General features: G+C 46.0%; 1 protein-coding gene across 1 annotated transcript; it reads right to left on the bottom strand.

The window, feature by feature from the left end:
- Positions 1–10,312: 10,312 nt before the first annotated feature.
- On the bottom strand, positions 10,313–14,547 carry LOC135561843 (G protein-regulated inducer of neurite outgrowth 3-like). Its single transcript, XM_065003892.1, is given in 2 exon segments — positions 10,313–12,663; positions 12,665–14,547. Coding segments are annotated over 2 exon segments (2,760 nt in total). The 5' UTR covers positions 14,459–14,547; the 3' UTR covers positions 10,313–11,697.
- Between the last annotated feature and the right edge of the window lie 1,589 nt (positions 14,548–16,136).

Raw genomic sequence — 16,136 nt, forward strand, 5'->3', positions numbered from 1 at the left:
TCTGGTTCGACCTTTGCTAGACTGGCTGTACCTTGGACTCTCCTGAACCTGGACAAGGGACACGGAGCGTGTCTGTGCCGGAGACCTTTTGACTGTTTAGGATTTTTGAACATGTTGTAAAACGTGTTTTTGTGTTCATAAGGTAAATTAGTTGATGTCATTTTGAGTCTCAAATAAAACCATTAGGATACTGTACATAGCTTCAGTAGGGGCAATGGTACATTTTTTACCTCTCACCTATAACTTAGCCTGTTGTAGGCTACTACAGAACCGTTATACCCACTGTTGTACAGTATAGCCTATAGCAGGGGTATTCAACTCTGACCCTATGAGGTACAGAGCCTGCTGCATTTCTGTTCTACCTGATCATTAATTGTACCCACCTGGTGTCTCAGGTCTAAATCAGTCCCTGATTAGAGCACAACATTGAAAAAAACACAGTGGAACTGGCTTTGAGTTCCAGAGTTGAGTTTGGGGGGACAATGGTATATGACCTGTGTTTACGCAAGGCTTGTTTATATTATTAACTCGACCCCGAATCTCATTTCAAAACATTTACTGTCTCAACCTCAGCTTTTATAAGAGGAGCGGGGCCCGTCACACAGTGCACTGCAATTATCGTCAAGCTTACTAATTGATTAATGTAGTACAAAGCACTTCTGGGCTATGGTTAAACTCTTTAATGTGGCTTAAGTGCCAAAGCACTTAGAATTAGCGATGGATTTGATTAAAGTAAAAGGCATGATGGGGACTAGGCTCACGGGAAGCTACTGTGTAGTCATCTATGCCCCATAGGAGTCCCACAGACGCTACCTGGCAATCAATTACAATTTGTTAAGCTAATGGATAATGTGCTAGAAACAGGCTTGTAATCCTGCCTGTTGGAATCAGGGGTCCCTTCCCAGGATGCATCTAAAATAGCACGTTATTCCCCAAATAGTGCAGTACGTTTGACTAGTGCTCTATGTGCCCTGGTCAAAAGTTGGGCACTTTGTAGGGAATTATGGGCCGTGGTCAAAAGTAGAGCACTATGTACGGAATAGGATGCAATTTCGGACACTTTGTTGCAAATTTCTAATGGCTCTCTGTACAGACAGACTGGCTCCAGCTGGCTTGCTGTAATGCTGCCAGTGTGTTTGTAGCAGGGGAGAACGACTGCCCCCTCGGATTGATGCCATGGAAGTTCGAGGCCAACCGAGGTACTAAAGGCTTTGTTAGCAGAAAAACAGGATCCCCATTATAGTGAATGGAAAAATGACAATCTTCATGGTCAATCTTTGAGTAAATAAAACAATTTAGATGACAATCATGGTACCAACAATTGCTTCTAACACACCAGATGTATGTCCTTGAACCAATTATTTTAAAATCGCACACAGAAGAAGTTATAAGGATAATTAAGTTGCTAATGGCAGCCTGCAGTACTCCGGTCGGCCTTCAGCTTCAGTTACTCAACGAGACGGAGCAGCACTTCCTGGAGTAGCTCGAACTGCGCATGTGATGTCTCCATCAGACACCATTTAAACAGACTTCACTTGGCTTCAATGCGCTATTGAGTCTTCACATAGGAATGAATGGTGTCACGTGATCAGTGGCTTTGTCCATTCATATATACAGTCATTGGTTTGTAGAGAGGAGTTTCAAAGCGCTGAGATAAGCACTTCACTATGTACAGACTGATAATAGCACAAGCCAGAGAGATATTAGAACAAGCAGAAGAGGGCCATTTTACAACCAGTCATAAACACTAACAGAGATCAGCACAGATCAGAATGATTGTCAAGAAAATTGCGAAAATGGTCTCTGTGGAGAGATTCAAGCCATATTGTTAAATATTTATACAGCACAGAACACTACAATGTATTATCAGATAATGTTTTATTATCTAGGTGAAGTGTGAGTTACACTGTAGCGGTTATCTATCTGGCTCCCCAAGGTCTACTTTAGAGGGTTAGATGTTGTGAACCTGTGGTGGTTCGTGTTACCATAGAAACCCTGGGCCTAGGATATGGGAAGTAGCACACTCACATACAACAGCACTGGGTCTGAAATGGCACCCTGTCCCTTATATGATACACTACTTTTGACCAGGGCCCTACTATGACTGTAACTTGGGACTCAACCTGTGTTACAGTACTATACAGCACAGGAGGTTGGTGGCACCTTAATTGGGGAGAACGGGCACATGGTAATGACTGGAGCGGAATAGGTGGAAAGGTATCAACAACATCAAACACATGGTTTCCATGGTTTCCATGGGTTTGATGCATTTCCATTCGCTCCATTCCAGCCATTATTATGAGCCGTCCTCCCCTCAGCAGCCTCCACTGCTGTAAAGGTGTGAGTTGCTGTTTTTTACTGTGTGTCAAAGGGAGGCCATCTTGTTTGAATTTAATTACCAAGAAGGATGACGAAGGCTGAAGGATGATGAAGGCTGAAGGATGAAGGCTGAATCACTATTTCTCAACACGTGATTGTGTGAGAATCACCCCTCAGCCACGGGCAACGTCCGGCGAGACAGAACGCTCCCCCTCCTCCTCTGACCGACAGGTTTTTAATTGGACTTTTAATCAGAGTCGACTGCAGGAGAGTTGAGGAATCTTTATATCATCTGAGGGGACGATAATGATAAGGGACAGTTTGGCAACCGCAATATTCACGCTCGCCATTCGTCATTACAAATTACGCGCTCAATAACGACCCTCGTCTTCATTCACACGCTCCTAATTGCGGATTGGAGATTAAAAATAACTTTAGGGGAGATTTGCATACAATGTGGAAGCGATACCAGAGGTTTCTTCACAATAACTTTGGAGTCAGGGTTAATGAGTTTCATAGAGGAAGTGCTTAAATTTAGCTTAATCTCCATGGAGATTGAATGGTTGGAATTACCTCATCATATAAAGGCCTCTTGGATTCAGCCACAGTCTGATTAGACAGAGACACATTCACTATGGTAACCAGTCACTTTAAATACCTAATCTATCTCTAGGAGATAAGCACCTAGGCCTATACATTCCCTCCAATTCTTCCCTTAGGGAAAGACAGAAACAAGTGGTGATATACTGTACTCCCACTGGGCACACACTGGTTGAATCAACCGTGTAATTTCAATGAAATTACGTTGAACCAACGTGGAATAGACGTTGAATTGACGTCTGGGCTGAAACGGAAGCTTCTTATCTCTCCTTGGCAACACATTTAGGAGCATATCATTACTTAACAGAACTAAATTAAATGATTTAAGATATTAAACAGTCGATAATGATTTTATATTCTGTCATAACCTCACATGGTCTCTCCTATCATTGCTATGCAGACGACACACAATTAATCTTCTCCTTTCCCCCCTCTGATGACCAGGTGGCGAATCGCATCTCTGCATGTCTGGCAGACATATCAGTGTGGATGACGGATCACCACCTCAAGCTGAACCTCGGCAAGACGGAGCTGCTCTTCCTCCCGGGGAAGGACTGCCCGTTCCATGATCTCGCCATCACGGTTGACAACTCCATTGTGTCCTCCTCCAGAGCGCTAAGAACCTTGGCGTGATCCTGGACAACACCCTGTCGTTCTCAACTAACATCAAGGCGGTGGCCCGTTCCTGTAGGTTCATGCTCTACAACATCCGCAGAGTACGACCCTGCCTCACACAGGAAGCGGCGCAGGTCCTAATCCAGGCACTTGTCATCTCCCGTCTGGATTACTGCAACTCGCTGTTGGCTGGGCTCCTGCCTGTGCCATTAAACCCCTACAACTCATCCAGAACGCCGCAGCCCGTCTGGTGTTCAACCTTCCCAAGTTCTCTCACGTCACCCCGCTCCTCCGCTCCCTCCACTGGCTTCCAGTTGAAGCTCGCATCCGCTACAAGACCATGGTGCTTGCCTACGGAGCTGTGAGGGGAACGGCACCTCAGTACCTCCAGGCTCTGATCAGGCCCTACACCCAAACAAGGGCACTGCGTTCATCCACCTCTGGCCTGCTCGCCTCCCTACCACTGAGGAAGTACAGTTCCCGCTCAGCCCAGTCAAAACTGTTCGCTGCTCTGGCCCCCCAATGGTGGAACAAACTCCCTCACGACGCCAGGACAGCGGAGTCAATCACCACCTTCCGGAGACACCTGAAACCCCACCTTTTTAAGGAATACCTAGGATAGGATAAAGTAATCCTTCTCACCCCCCCCCCTTAAAAGATTTAGATGCACTATTGTAAAGTGGCTGTTCCACTGGATGTCATAAGGTGAACGCACCAATTTGTAAGTCGCTCTGGATAAGAGCGTCTGCTAAATGACTTAAATGTAAATGTAATGGAGGATGCTTCCAAACTAATATGTCTGGGAAGTGACATTAACAACTCTCATTGCAACTCTACCCTCCAAACTTGCTCACAACTAACTGCACACCACTCACCACAATGACATCCGTTCACAACAATACTAGTAAAAGTCCTACAACTACAGGTCAGTATATCAACCCTGCTGCTGCTGCAGGTCTTCAATACATCAGCTGCAAAACAGTTTAGTGCATCAAGAATGGTTTGGATTTATATAGCAGTTTTCCCAGTCGCTCAAATCGCTTTATTAGATGTGGTGTGTCAATGTGGGGGATATTTTTCTCAACATGAGTGTCTCTGTGAGGGGGAGGGAGAAAAAGGGAGAAAAAGGGAGAGAGATAGAGTGTTGCTGCAGTGTGTGTGTGTGTCTGTGTGTGTGTGTGTGTGTGTGTGTGGAACCTCTGTCCACTGGGGGACCAATGATTTATAGAAACATCTGTCAGCCGTTATAAAGCAGTCTCTAGTGAAGACAGCCAAGGTGACCTTAGTGTGTGTGTGTGTGTGTGTGTGTGTGTGTGTGTGTGTGTGTGTGTGTGTGTGTGTGTGTGCTTGAAGTGCAAGTATGTGTGTACCTGTGCTTGACTTTCAGCATGTGAAAGGTTACGATACGTGTGTTTCTGTGAGCATGGGGAACGGACGGGGTAGTTAACACCTTTTCCCACAAGCCACTATAAAATGCTCAGGTCTGCAGTGTGTAGTGTTACACAGTGATGGAGTATGCTGGAGTGGAGGAGGGAGAGGAAGATAGAAACAGAGTATGTGTTCCCCTACTGAACAAGAGCATATAGGGGGAGACAAAGACATATGACATCATAGAGGGAGAACATAAAGCTTGACATGATTCACATCACAGACAACCCCAGTGGTTCATCTATGGAGAATAGCACACGCTAAGATCACACACACACATACTTACAATCTCTAAATACACAGTAAACAGCAATTAACACAGAAACTGGATCCCCATGATGAGATGGAGTCTGAGTGTGTCTGACGTCTAAAGATCCGACAGGGAATTATTTGTGATTTGTATTGGTAATTGTACTTGCGCTGCTGCGTCTAGGCTACACGAGTCCTCTACGGATTTTCAAGCTGAAAGTCTGTGTGTGTGTGTGTGTGTCTGTGTGTGGAGCTAACTGGGTCATAGCAGGAGGTTTAACACAGTTTAACTATGTTTCTGAGGTGGACATTTTATCTGGAGGGCTAGAGGGAGTCTTGATATAGACTCTAACTAACACGCAGTCGAAGCACCACGCCGAAACCTGATGTTCAGTGAAGCTCAAACAATGGTTATGTAGTGGTGACTGTAGAGGAATTTCCATAGAGAGGGAAAAATGCCCCGTGAGAATGTAACAGAATCGTATGAGACGACACAACAGTGACATTCAGAGAAATTCCTCACCAAGAATGTAGACTCCACTAATCTTTTCCAACGCTAGAGCATAATTTGATTTCTTAAAGCGCACTGACACATTAATGTTAGATGATGATAGACTGGCCAACTGTTGATGAACATGGGCTCTCAGTTTAATTAAGTTTCTGGGCCCCGCACAATTTATTTTCATCTAAATCAATGATCATCTGCAAGTCAAATAGCCTATATCTATTTTTAAGGCAGGGATTTCATTTTCCAAACCCTATGATTTATAACTCTAAAATAAAACTCAGTTTCAATTCCACTCCCTATATTTCTTATCCTGCCAGAGAGGAGAACAGCAGCACTCATTGTACAACATTATAAAACAACCTTTCCATTTCAAACAGGTGCATTCAAAACAGCCCCACCCCCAACCGTCTAGGGGGGGGGTTCTACCTGGAACCAAAAGACTGCGGTCATGACCAGATTGGATTCTGGGTAGTGATATTAGTCAGGACATACAGTGCAGAGTGTGATTTTAATATTGAATAATACAGGCTGCAAGTTACTATGGCAGAGTGAGAGGTATTTTTTCTCACTTTTTTGAGATCCCCTACCTCCCATGTCTGTTTCTCTCTGTCTCAGTCTCTCTCATCTCTCTATCTTACAGTCTTTTCATCACAATGAATCTCCTCTTGTGTTTAACATCCACCGCCTATGGCCACTTTCAAATGGGAACCAGTCGCAGGGACACGGGGGGCGAAGGGGACATTAAATATTAAAACACCAGCTAATTAAGGCCTGGTTGAGGGAGTCAGCATTAAGGCTGGTGAGCCGACTGCTGCTGGTCGTGATCTATGGACAGAGAGACGGAGAGAGATGGGGGAACATTGAAGGAAGATGGGAGGGAGAGGATCAGGGGATGCTTGTAGCTCTACACATGTAGAAAAAGTGTCAGTACAAATCCAATACATCTCTCAAAGGTAGCGGCACAAAAGAATAGGTTGGTGATGCACTTCACTGTGGCAGCCCCTTTAATCAGCAACTGAGATGACTGTCTGGTTGTGAGTGTGTGGGGGGTGTGATTCTCGTCTTAACACCTTGAATACCAGGGGGATGGACTTTTGTGTGTGTGTGTGTGTGTGTGTTCTTTTGACAGGGAACAGAATAGCCCAGGACACCTAACCTAACAGCCCACTGTGACGAGTGCAGTGATGAGTGGTGACAGACACATACACCCAGACACACAGGAAGTGACAGCACAGTCCTGTGAAATCAGTGTATCACACTGAGACAGAGGGTGTATTCAAACAGACAGTTAGTTGTAATTCCCAAACAAAGTAGATTGGCTGTGAATATTCCCCATTCCACAGTAGGATGTGATGGTAAGCCTATATCAACACGTTGAGACTACGTTTTCAATGTTTTATCATTTAATAACTTCATTACTCTTAATAACAATGTGGAGGAAACAAGGTTTATGTAATATTTTTAAGCTGATATTTTCTCCTAAGGAAAAAAAGTATGTTTCAGGTGATTCTAAGAGAGACTAGATAAATTGAAAGTTTTAATTAACTTTATGTAAGCAGACACAGAGTTTAATTTGCTCTGCTTAACCCATACATTTCACATCACTGGATTTGGAATGTAGACCTACCTACCTCTTACAATGACTGGCTTTGGAATGTAGACCTACCTACCTCTCACAATGACTGGCTTTGGAATGTAGACCTACCTACCTCTTACAATGACTGGCTTTGGAATGTAGACCTACCTACGTCTTACAATGACTGGCTTTGGAATGTAGACCAACCTACGTCTTACAATGACTGGCTTTGGAATGTAGACCTACCTACCTCTTACAATGACTGGCTTTGGAATGTAAGACCTACCTACCTCTTACAATGACTATCTTTGGAATGTAGACCTACCTACCTCTCACAATGACTGGCTTTGGAATGTAGACCTACCTACCTCTTACAATGACTGGTTTGGAATGTAGACCTACCTACCTCTTACAATGACTGGTTTGGAATGTAGACCTACCTACCTCTTACAATGACTGGTTTGAAATGTAGACCTACCTACCTCTTACAATGACTGGCTTTGGAATGTAGACCTACCTACCTCTTACAATGACTGGCTTTGGAATGTAGACCTACCTACCTCTTACAATGACTGGCTTTGGAATGTAGACCTACCTACGTCTTACAATGACTGGCTTTGGAATGTAGACCTACCTACGTCTTACAATGACTGGATTTGGAATGTAGACCTACCTACCTCTTACAATGACTGGCTTTGGAATGTAGACCTACCTACCTCTTACAATGACTGGTGTGGAATGTAGACCTACCTACCTCTTACAATGACTGGCTTTGGAATGTAGACCTACCTACCTCTTACAATGACTGGCTTTGGAATGTAGACCTACCTGCCTCTTACAATGATTGGCTTTGGAATGTAGACCTACCTACCTCTTACAATGACTGGCTTTGGAATGTAGACCTACCTACCTCTCACAATGACTGGCTTTGGGATGTAGACCTACCTACTGGCTTCGGAATGTAGACCTACCTACCTCTTACAATGACTGGTTTGGAATGTAGACCTACCTACTTCTTACAATGACTGGCTTTGGAATGTAGACCTACCTACCTCTCACAATGACTGGCTTTGGAATGTAGACCAACCTACCTCTTACAATGACTGGCTTTGGAATGTAGACCTACCTACCTCTTACAATGACTGGCTTTGGAATGTAGACCTACCTACCTCTCACAATGACTGGCTTTGGAATGTAGACCTACCTACCTCTTACAATGACTGGCCTTGGAATGTAGACCTACCTACCTCTTACAATGACTGGCTTTGGAATGTAGACCTACCTACCTCTTACAATGACTGGCTTTGGAATGTAGACCTACCTACGTCTTACAATGACTGGCTTTGGAATGTAGACCTACCTACCTCTTACAATGACTTTGGAGTATAAAAACATTTTGAACATCTGTCTTATGTACTATGTACTTCTGTACTCTTGGAGGACCTGAGCCCTAGGACCATGCCTCAGGACTACCTGGCCTGATGACTCCTTGCTGTCCCCAGTACACCTGGCCGTGCTGCTGCTCCAGTTTCAACTGTCCTGCCTGCGGATATGGAACCCTGACCTGTTCACCGGACGTGCTACCTGTCCCAGACCTGCTGTTTTCAACTCTCTAGAGACAGCAGAAGTGGTAGAGAGATACTCTTAATGATCGGCAATGAAAAGTCAACTGACATATACTCCTGAGGTGCTGACCTGTTGCACCCTCGACAACCACTGTGATTATTATTATTTGACCCTGCTGGTTATCTATGAACATTTGAACATCTTGGCCATGTTCTGTTATAATCTCCACCCGGTACAGCCAGAAGAGGACTGGCCACCCCTCATAGCCTGGTTCCTCTCTAGGTTTCTTCCTAGGTTCTGGCCTTTCTAGGGAGTTTTTCCTCGCCACATTGCTTCTACACCTGCATTGCTTGCTGTTTGGGGTTTTAGGCTGGGTTTCTGTACAGCACTTTGAGATATCAGCTGATGTAAGAAGGGCTTTATAAATACATTTGATTTGATTTGATTGGATACTAATGGATTTACACATAAAAATGTGCATTTTGAAAAAAAATCTTACTACTAATTTGTGTTCTCTAATAGAAGCCCACAGTAATTCACAGATTTAGTCATATTTACTTTAACTGTGCCTAATCCAATCAAAGATGTAAAACCCAGAATAAACTAACCCAGCAAGTGAACGATTTTAAATTTAAATGATTTTGAAAATAAACTGTTGTTAAGTCTTTGAAGAGACTATATTTCTCCTTCTCCGCAAATATTCAACCATCTAATTTCAAAAGTGGTTCTTTTGTCCTAGCTTTGATAAGTATTTTAATTTTTATTTAATCTAATTTTAATGAGAGATTATAGCGAGAGGAAAAGGGCTTGAATAGTGTGGAGTACTGTATACACACACTTTGGGTCAATTTCACCACTGTCTCAAGGACATTCTTTTGGGAAAGGGCTGTATAAAGCCCATCGACAACTAATCCACAAGGAGTACACACCTCCACTTCTCTACTACTGACTGCTGAAACATCCTGAACAACGTCCCCTGTGGTTTCAAACAGCCTTCTACAGCAGTTTTCAGATGCACTTACTGAAACAACTAAGCATATACAACATCAGTATATTTATGTTTTGAATCAGAGCAAGTCAAAAAGCTGACATTTCATGTAGTATACGAACAGAGTCTAACCAATAGTTTAAAAAAAAGAAGAGTATTATGATTCCATAAAGGACATGACATGCTGGGTGTTTCATGAGGATGGTTCACAGACCAATTGGAAGAGGAATTTAAAAATAGAGACCTCAGAGCTCCTCGGATTAGTAATGTCTCTTACTACTAGACATTACTCACGCTCTCAATCGTTTCCGGTCCCCATAGATCAGCTATCAGCTGCAATATTGCTTCAAACAGACCCTTTTCCCATCCTCAAGCAATATCTGATAACACATTGTAACTGAGGAACTCACACTGTGGGGATGCATGCTGCTAACGCTCTCTTGAAACACCTGTCAATGAATCCAGACAAAAACTGCTCGGCTGTAGATCAGTTTTCGACCTTGAGTTTTTTAAAATCAAAAACGGAGAGAACAGAGACTAAATATAGAGCACCTAAATGCACACAGGCCCAGTGTTATATTGTATATAAGACATACGGAAATGAGCACAGCAGAGGTTTTATTCTTCTTCTTTATCAAGACAAAATAAGTAGTTACCCATTCAAAATAAAATCTGCAACAAAAAAACTAATCATAATATATTCGTCTTATAAATAGAGGTTGTTCAATAGACCCGGAACGTAATCGTACTGTATATATACCAAAATGCACCCACTGCACTGAGAAGTAGTGATATTTAGGTGCACATCTGTAAAAGGTATGATACTGACAGTAATATGTATGTACGCCCAAAGATCAGAGGCATGTACTGTATACACCAGGACTTCATAGTGGTAAAATGAGTTATGACTGCCATAAGTACTAACACACATGCGTTTCACTAAGATAATATTATTGCCATTTTTCATTAAATACTGTTAGAATCTCTCATCTAAAAAATAAGTTGTCCATAACAAGAACCTATTTTAGCTTTTTGTTTTGCCCTCTTCTGTTGATAATCATCAACCCTATCTAAGGTAACATTGTATACCACAACATCTGACCAGTAGGGTTAGGGAGAGATCCCAATATCCACACATGGCTTGGCAATGGAGGAACCATAACAAGGGGTGAACCAGCCTGCTTTATAGGGGACTCAGCTGATGGTGTGGGCTGCATACAGCCCGCTGCTTCTCCTTCTCACTCCAGCACGGCGGTAGGGGGAGGGTGTGGGCTGCATACAGCCCCCTGCTTCTCCTTCTCACTCCAGCACGGCGGTAGGGGGAGGGTGTGGGCTGCATACAGCCCGCTGCTTCTCCTTCTCACTCCAGCACGGCGGTAGGGGGAGGGTGTGGGCTGCATACAGCCCGCTGCTTCTCCTTCTCACTCCAGCACGGCGGTAGGGGGAGGGTGTGGGCTGCATACAGCCCCCTGCTTCTCCTTCTCACTCCAGCACGGCGGTAGGGGGAGGGTGTAGGCTGCATACAGCCCGCTGCTTCTCCTTCTCACTCCAGCACGGCGGTAGGGGGAGGGTGTGGGCTGCATACAGCCCGCTGCTTCTCCTTCTCACTCCAGCACGGCGGTAGGGGGAGGGTGTGGGCTGCATACAGCCCGCTGCTTCTCCTTCTCACTCCAGCACGGCGGTAGGGGGAGGGTGTGGGCTGCATACAGCCCGCTGCTTCTCCTTCTCACTCCAGCACGGCGGTAGGGGGAGGGTGTGGGCTGCATACAGCCCGCTGCTTCTCCTTCTCACTCCAGCACGGCGGTAGGGGGCGGGTGTGGGCTGCATACAGCCCGCTGCTTCTCCTTCTCACTCCAGCACGGCGGTAGGGGGAGGGTGCGCGCAGCACTTGGGCCGTCTGACATTTTTCAGCATGGACCTGAAAACGTTCTGCTGCCTCCTCTTGTTTTTCCTGCTGTTGGCGTCGTCCACGGCAACGGTGGCGGGCGAGTCGGGCACCACCGGCGGCACTGAGATGGACTTCCTGAGTGATGACTGGGTCACGACCTTCTTCTCTTGTTCTTTGATCTTACACTGGAGGTGGCTCTGAATGGCAAAGCCAAGGGACTCGGGGTCAACGGATGCTCCGTACACCTCCCAGGTCATCCCCTGCTCGTCCCACAGCACATCGTGCACGCTCTTCTCTCCTTTCTGTTTCCCCTCCTCGTCTTCGCCCTCCTTTTCCTTCCTCTCCGGCTCCAGCTGCTCCTGCTTCTTCTTGCCCAACAAAGCCTTAACGCCCCCAACCCCCTTAACAATGCTCTGCTTCGCTGCTTTCACTGCCATCTTGGGTTTAGCGTCCTCTGCTTTTTTGGAGGTTGTCGTTGAGGCCTGGCTGTTCTTGGTAACGGAAGGAGTTGACTGCGAAGGAGGAGGAGCAGCCTTATTGTCGGAGGATTTGGTCTTGCTTGCGGCAGTTGGCGACAAGGGGGATGGAGCTTTAGCAGAGGGAGGCTTGGCAGGCTGCGTTGGCACGGTCTGCGCTTCATTAGACACCTTTGGTTTCTCTGCTGCATTGGGTTTGGATTGGGAGTCTGCCACTGCCTTCTCGCCTCCATGCTGGTGATGATTTGCTTTAGCTACCGGCTCGTTTCGGCCGCCGCTCGGCTCGATGTTGATCTGGTAGACGGGCTGCAGAGGCGGGAGTGCTCCTCTCTGCTGGATGTTGCATAGCGCTGCTGCCCCCCCGACTGCCAGATCTTTAGGCTTGGCCCCCAGCCTGGCGACCTCTGCATGGAGGGCCGCCACCGCCTCCTCTGCATGGAGCACCACCCCCGGCACTCTGACTGGAGCATAACCCCGCCTCCAGGGTCAATCGCTCTGACCCGGACCTGAGACCTGCGGTGTAGTTAGGTGGCGGGGGGCAGGATGGACTGCTGCCCATGTGAATCTGGTGGAGGGGCACCTGGTAGACCACAGACAGGCTCTCAGCTGCTGCTTCCTCCCTCAGGGCAGCACCTCTGTCAGTGGACCTGTAGGGCGGGGGCAGAGGAAACAGGCTGGGGCTGGTGGAGACCGCCCGGCTGCACACGTCAGCCACTGCCTGGACCTCCACGTCTTGGCCCTGCTTGCTATGGGTGGGGGTGGCGATGGGGGTGCGGGTCATGGTGGAGGCCTCCCGGTATAGTTTGCAGTGGGCTTTCTGTTGCATCTCCTCCGAGACCGAGGCAGTCTGGACGGCTTCGTCTGTCACCTGTGCTGCATGGTGGGCAGGCTGCTGGTTCTGGCCCTGTTGGGCCTCAGGCTGTTGGTTCTGGCCCTGTTGGGCTTCAGGCTGTTGGTTCTGGCTCTGTTGGGCCTCCGGCTGTTGGTTCTGTTGGGCCTCGTTGGGTGACGAGGGAGAATCCTTCTGTGATGAAGACTCTGACGATGCCGCCTGCAGGTGTTTATCTAAGCAGATCTCTGTCTTTGCTACTGGAGTAGGTTTTAAATCCATCTTCTCGGGAGGTGCCGGACTTGAGGCCTTATTCCTAAGCCCTACGTTCTCCTTGCTGTCTGATGATGGAGGCGTGATGGTGACGGCAGCATTGACAGGAGCTACTACAGTCTCCTTGGTCTGTTCCGGCTGCGATGTAGCTGCCGTTTTATTATATTCCATTTGGGAAGGAGGGTTCTGAGAGTTTGTCTTGGGCCTATTTTCTTTAGAGGCCTGTAGAGGACGTTCTGGTGGAGTACGGTTGGTGGCAGGGCTAGGTAAAGGTGAGAGACTCTGTGTTGTAGTACTATTATCAGCCTCTTTTGATTTGTAAGGAGGTGGAGCAACCTTGTTTGAAGTCACTGCAGCTCCCTCTGCCTTACCTTGTTTGGGAGTCGTCAGAGACGTCAGCACTTCAGAGGCCGAGGTATGCTTTGGATCACAGGTCTGAGGGGGATGTTGATTTGGTGTGGTTGCGTTTTTGTTGTCCCCTTCTAGTAGTGACTCCTCTTTAGCTACTGCAGAAACTGTGACTGTAGCACTCTGTACTGCTGTGGGCTCTGGCGATGGCTTGGCTGCACACCCCTCCCCCGCCCCTGCTCCACCAGGCTCTTTCTCTCTGCAGTCATTTGTATGCACGTCAACCTTTGATGATGTAATGGCGGACGACAGGCTGGCCTTACAGATATGCTTCTCCTTCTCCTCGGCGGCGGCTGTGGGGGTTAACGCTGTCAAATTGGCGTTGCCGTCCCTATGGCCCTCTGCCGTCGCCTCGGTTACACTCACACCTCCTCGGCATGTCAATACCATCTGCTGCTCTATTCCAATCACATGCTCCGATGGCGATTTCCCTCCGTCGCCATTGGTCGAGAAAGTTGTGTTGGTGTTGGACCCCACTCCGCCGCCAACCGGTTGTCCATGGCCAGTTGATTGGATCCTGGAGGTTGTGTTGGGGGTTGTCAGACACAGGTTAACCTGTGTGTGTTCTGTAAGGACAGGGGTAGTAGTAGTGGTGGGGGCAGGGCAACCCTGGGTGAGGTTCAGGTTAGGTTCTTTAGCCCAGTTGACGTTAGACTCCTGGTTTCCCAGAGCTTCCACTCCAGCCAGATGAGGGACCATTTGGACTGTCACTGTCCTTGTTGGGTTGGTTCCCATCCTGTATTGAGACAGTCCTCTGAGCCACTTCTATTGTAGGGATCCAAAGTCGAACCAGGTGTCCACAATCCTGTCCCTGTCTATTTGTGTAATTCCCTATAAAGTAGGAAAAATAGAATAGTTTTAGATTCAGAGAAGAAGTATGAACAACACATTAGATCCTTCCATGTAGATAACGATACTATACTATACTATACGCCTTATATAGTATAATATCCTATAATATAGTGGAGAATGATGATCTTGGTCATGTCTTTCTCACTCTTGCATTTTACATCCTGACCTCAAAGGTGATATCGAAACACCAAAAAAGACGTGAGACTTTATTACAATTTTTTTTAAACAGAAAGACATTTTAACTTGAAATTAGAAAACTAACACGATGACCGATGAGGAACAGTTGTACCATAGTGTAGTGCACTCCAAAAAACATTTATGGATATTTTTCAAACTAGACTTTCATCCTCGAGACCAGACATCTGATGGAGAAGTGACCAATGAGGCATTACATTAAAACAATGGGAGTTGACACCTTCGCTTATTTCTGACTCCTAGTATCCGTCACAATAAAGACTGTGTGCCAACTACCGCATCAGAACTGAATGAATTAACTGAATTATGTAAACAAAGCAACAGATAATAGCAATAACTCCAAATGACTAAGAATAAGCCCAAGACAATGATGCTTCAAAACTGACCTAAACTGTTTTGCTGCTCAGAGATGGTTGGCCTTTCCTCTTCTCATTCCAGTAAGTACATTTCATTTTAATGTGTCTCTGATGTCTGCAGACTGAATTGAAATGATGGACCATGAGCACTCCGAGTCCCTTTAGAGCAGAGAAGATAAAGCAATGCCAAAACTAAGATTAACTATGCCACAAATGATTTTTGCTCAAAAACTGATGGAATTTGAAAGACTACAGCAATCACAAACACTTACCACACACTTCAACAAGCTTGAGTGAATTAAATAATTCCTCTTAACCCAGGAGGAAATCTATTGAATTATCCTTAAGTGGGGACAGAGGCATTGACTTTGCAATCGCAACAAGTGAAAGCAATAGTGTAGCCTTAGTTCCATGTTTGACTTTACTATTAGAAAAAACATATATCCCAATGGCCCAGTGCAGTGATTGGGGACATTGCCCTGTGTAGGGTGCCGTCTTTCGGATGGGACGTTAAATGGGTGTCCTGACTGCGGTCACTAAAGATCCCATGGCACATATCGCAAGAGTAGGGGTGTTAACCCTGGTGTCCTGGCTAAATTCCCAATCTGGCCCTCATACCATCATGGCCACCTAATCATCCCCAGTTTACCCCAGTCTCATTCATCCCCCCTCCTCTCCCCTGTAACTATTCCCCGGGTCGTTGCTGTAAATGAGAATGTGTTCTCAGTTAACTGACCTGGTAAAATAAGGGTTAAATAAAGAGCTATCAGACACTGCAGCCTACAGATGTAGGATCTTAATTTGTTTCCTACAGTAAGAATATAATCCTGCAGCAACAGGAAATGTGAATTATTATGTGGACTATAATAAATGGACAGTTTTGTAGGAGTTTATCAATTTTCTCAGCAACAAAAGAGTGATCAAATTACGATCCTATATCTATGACAGAAGTCCTTTTAAAAAGGTCTGAAATGAGGCATCTGCTGGCCTCAAACACAGACCTCTGTGAG

This window comes from Oncorhynchus nerka, linkage group LG18, assembly GCF_034236695.1.
Source record: "Oncorhynchus nerka isolate Pitt River linkage group LG18, Oner_Uvic_2.0, whole genome shotgun sequence".
NCBI lineage: Eukaryota > Metazoa > Chordata > Actinopteri > Salmoniformes > Salmonidae > Oncorhynchus > Oncorhynchus nerka.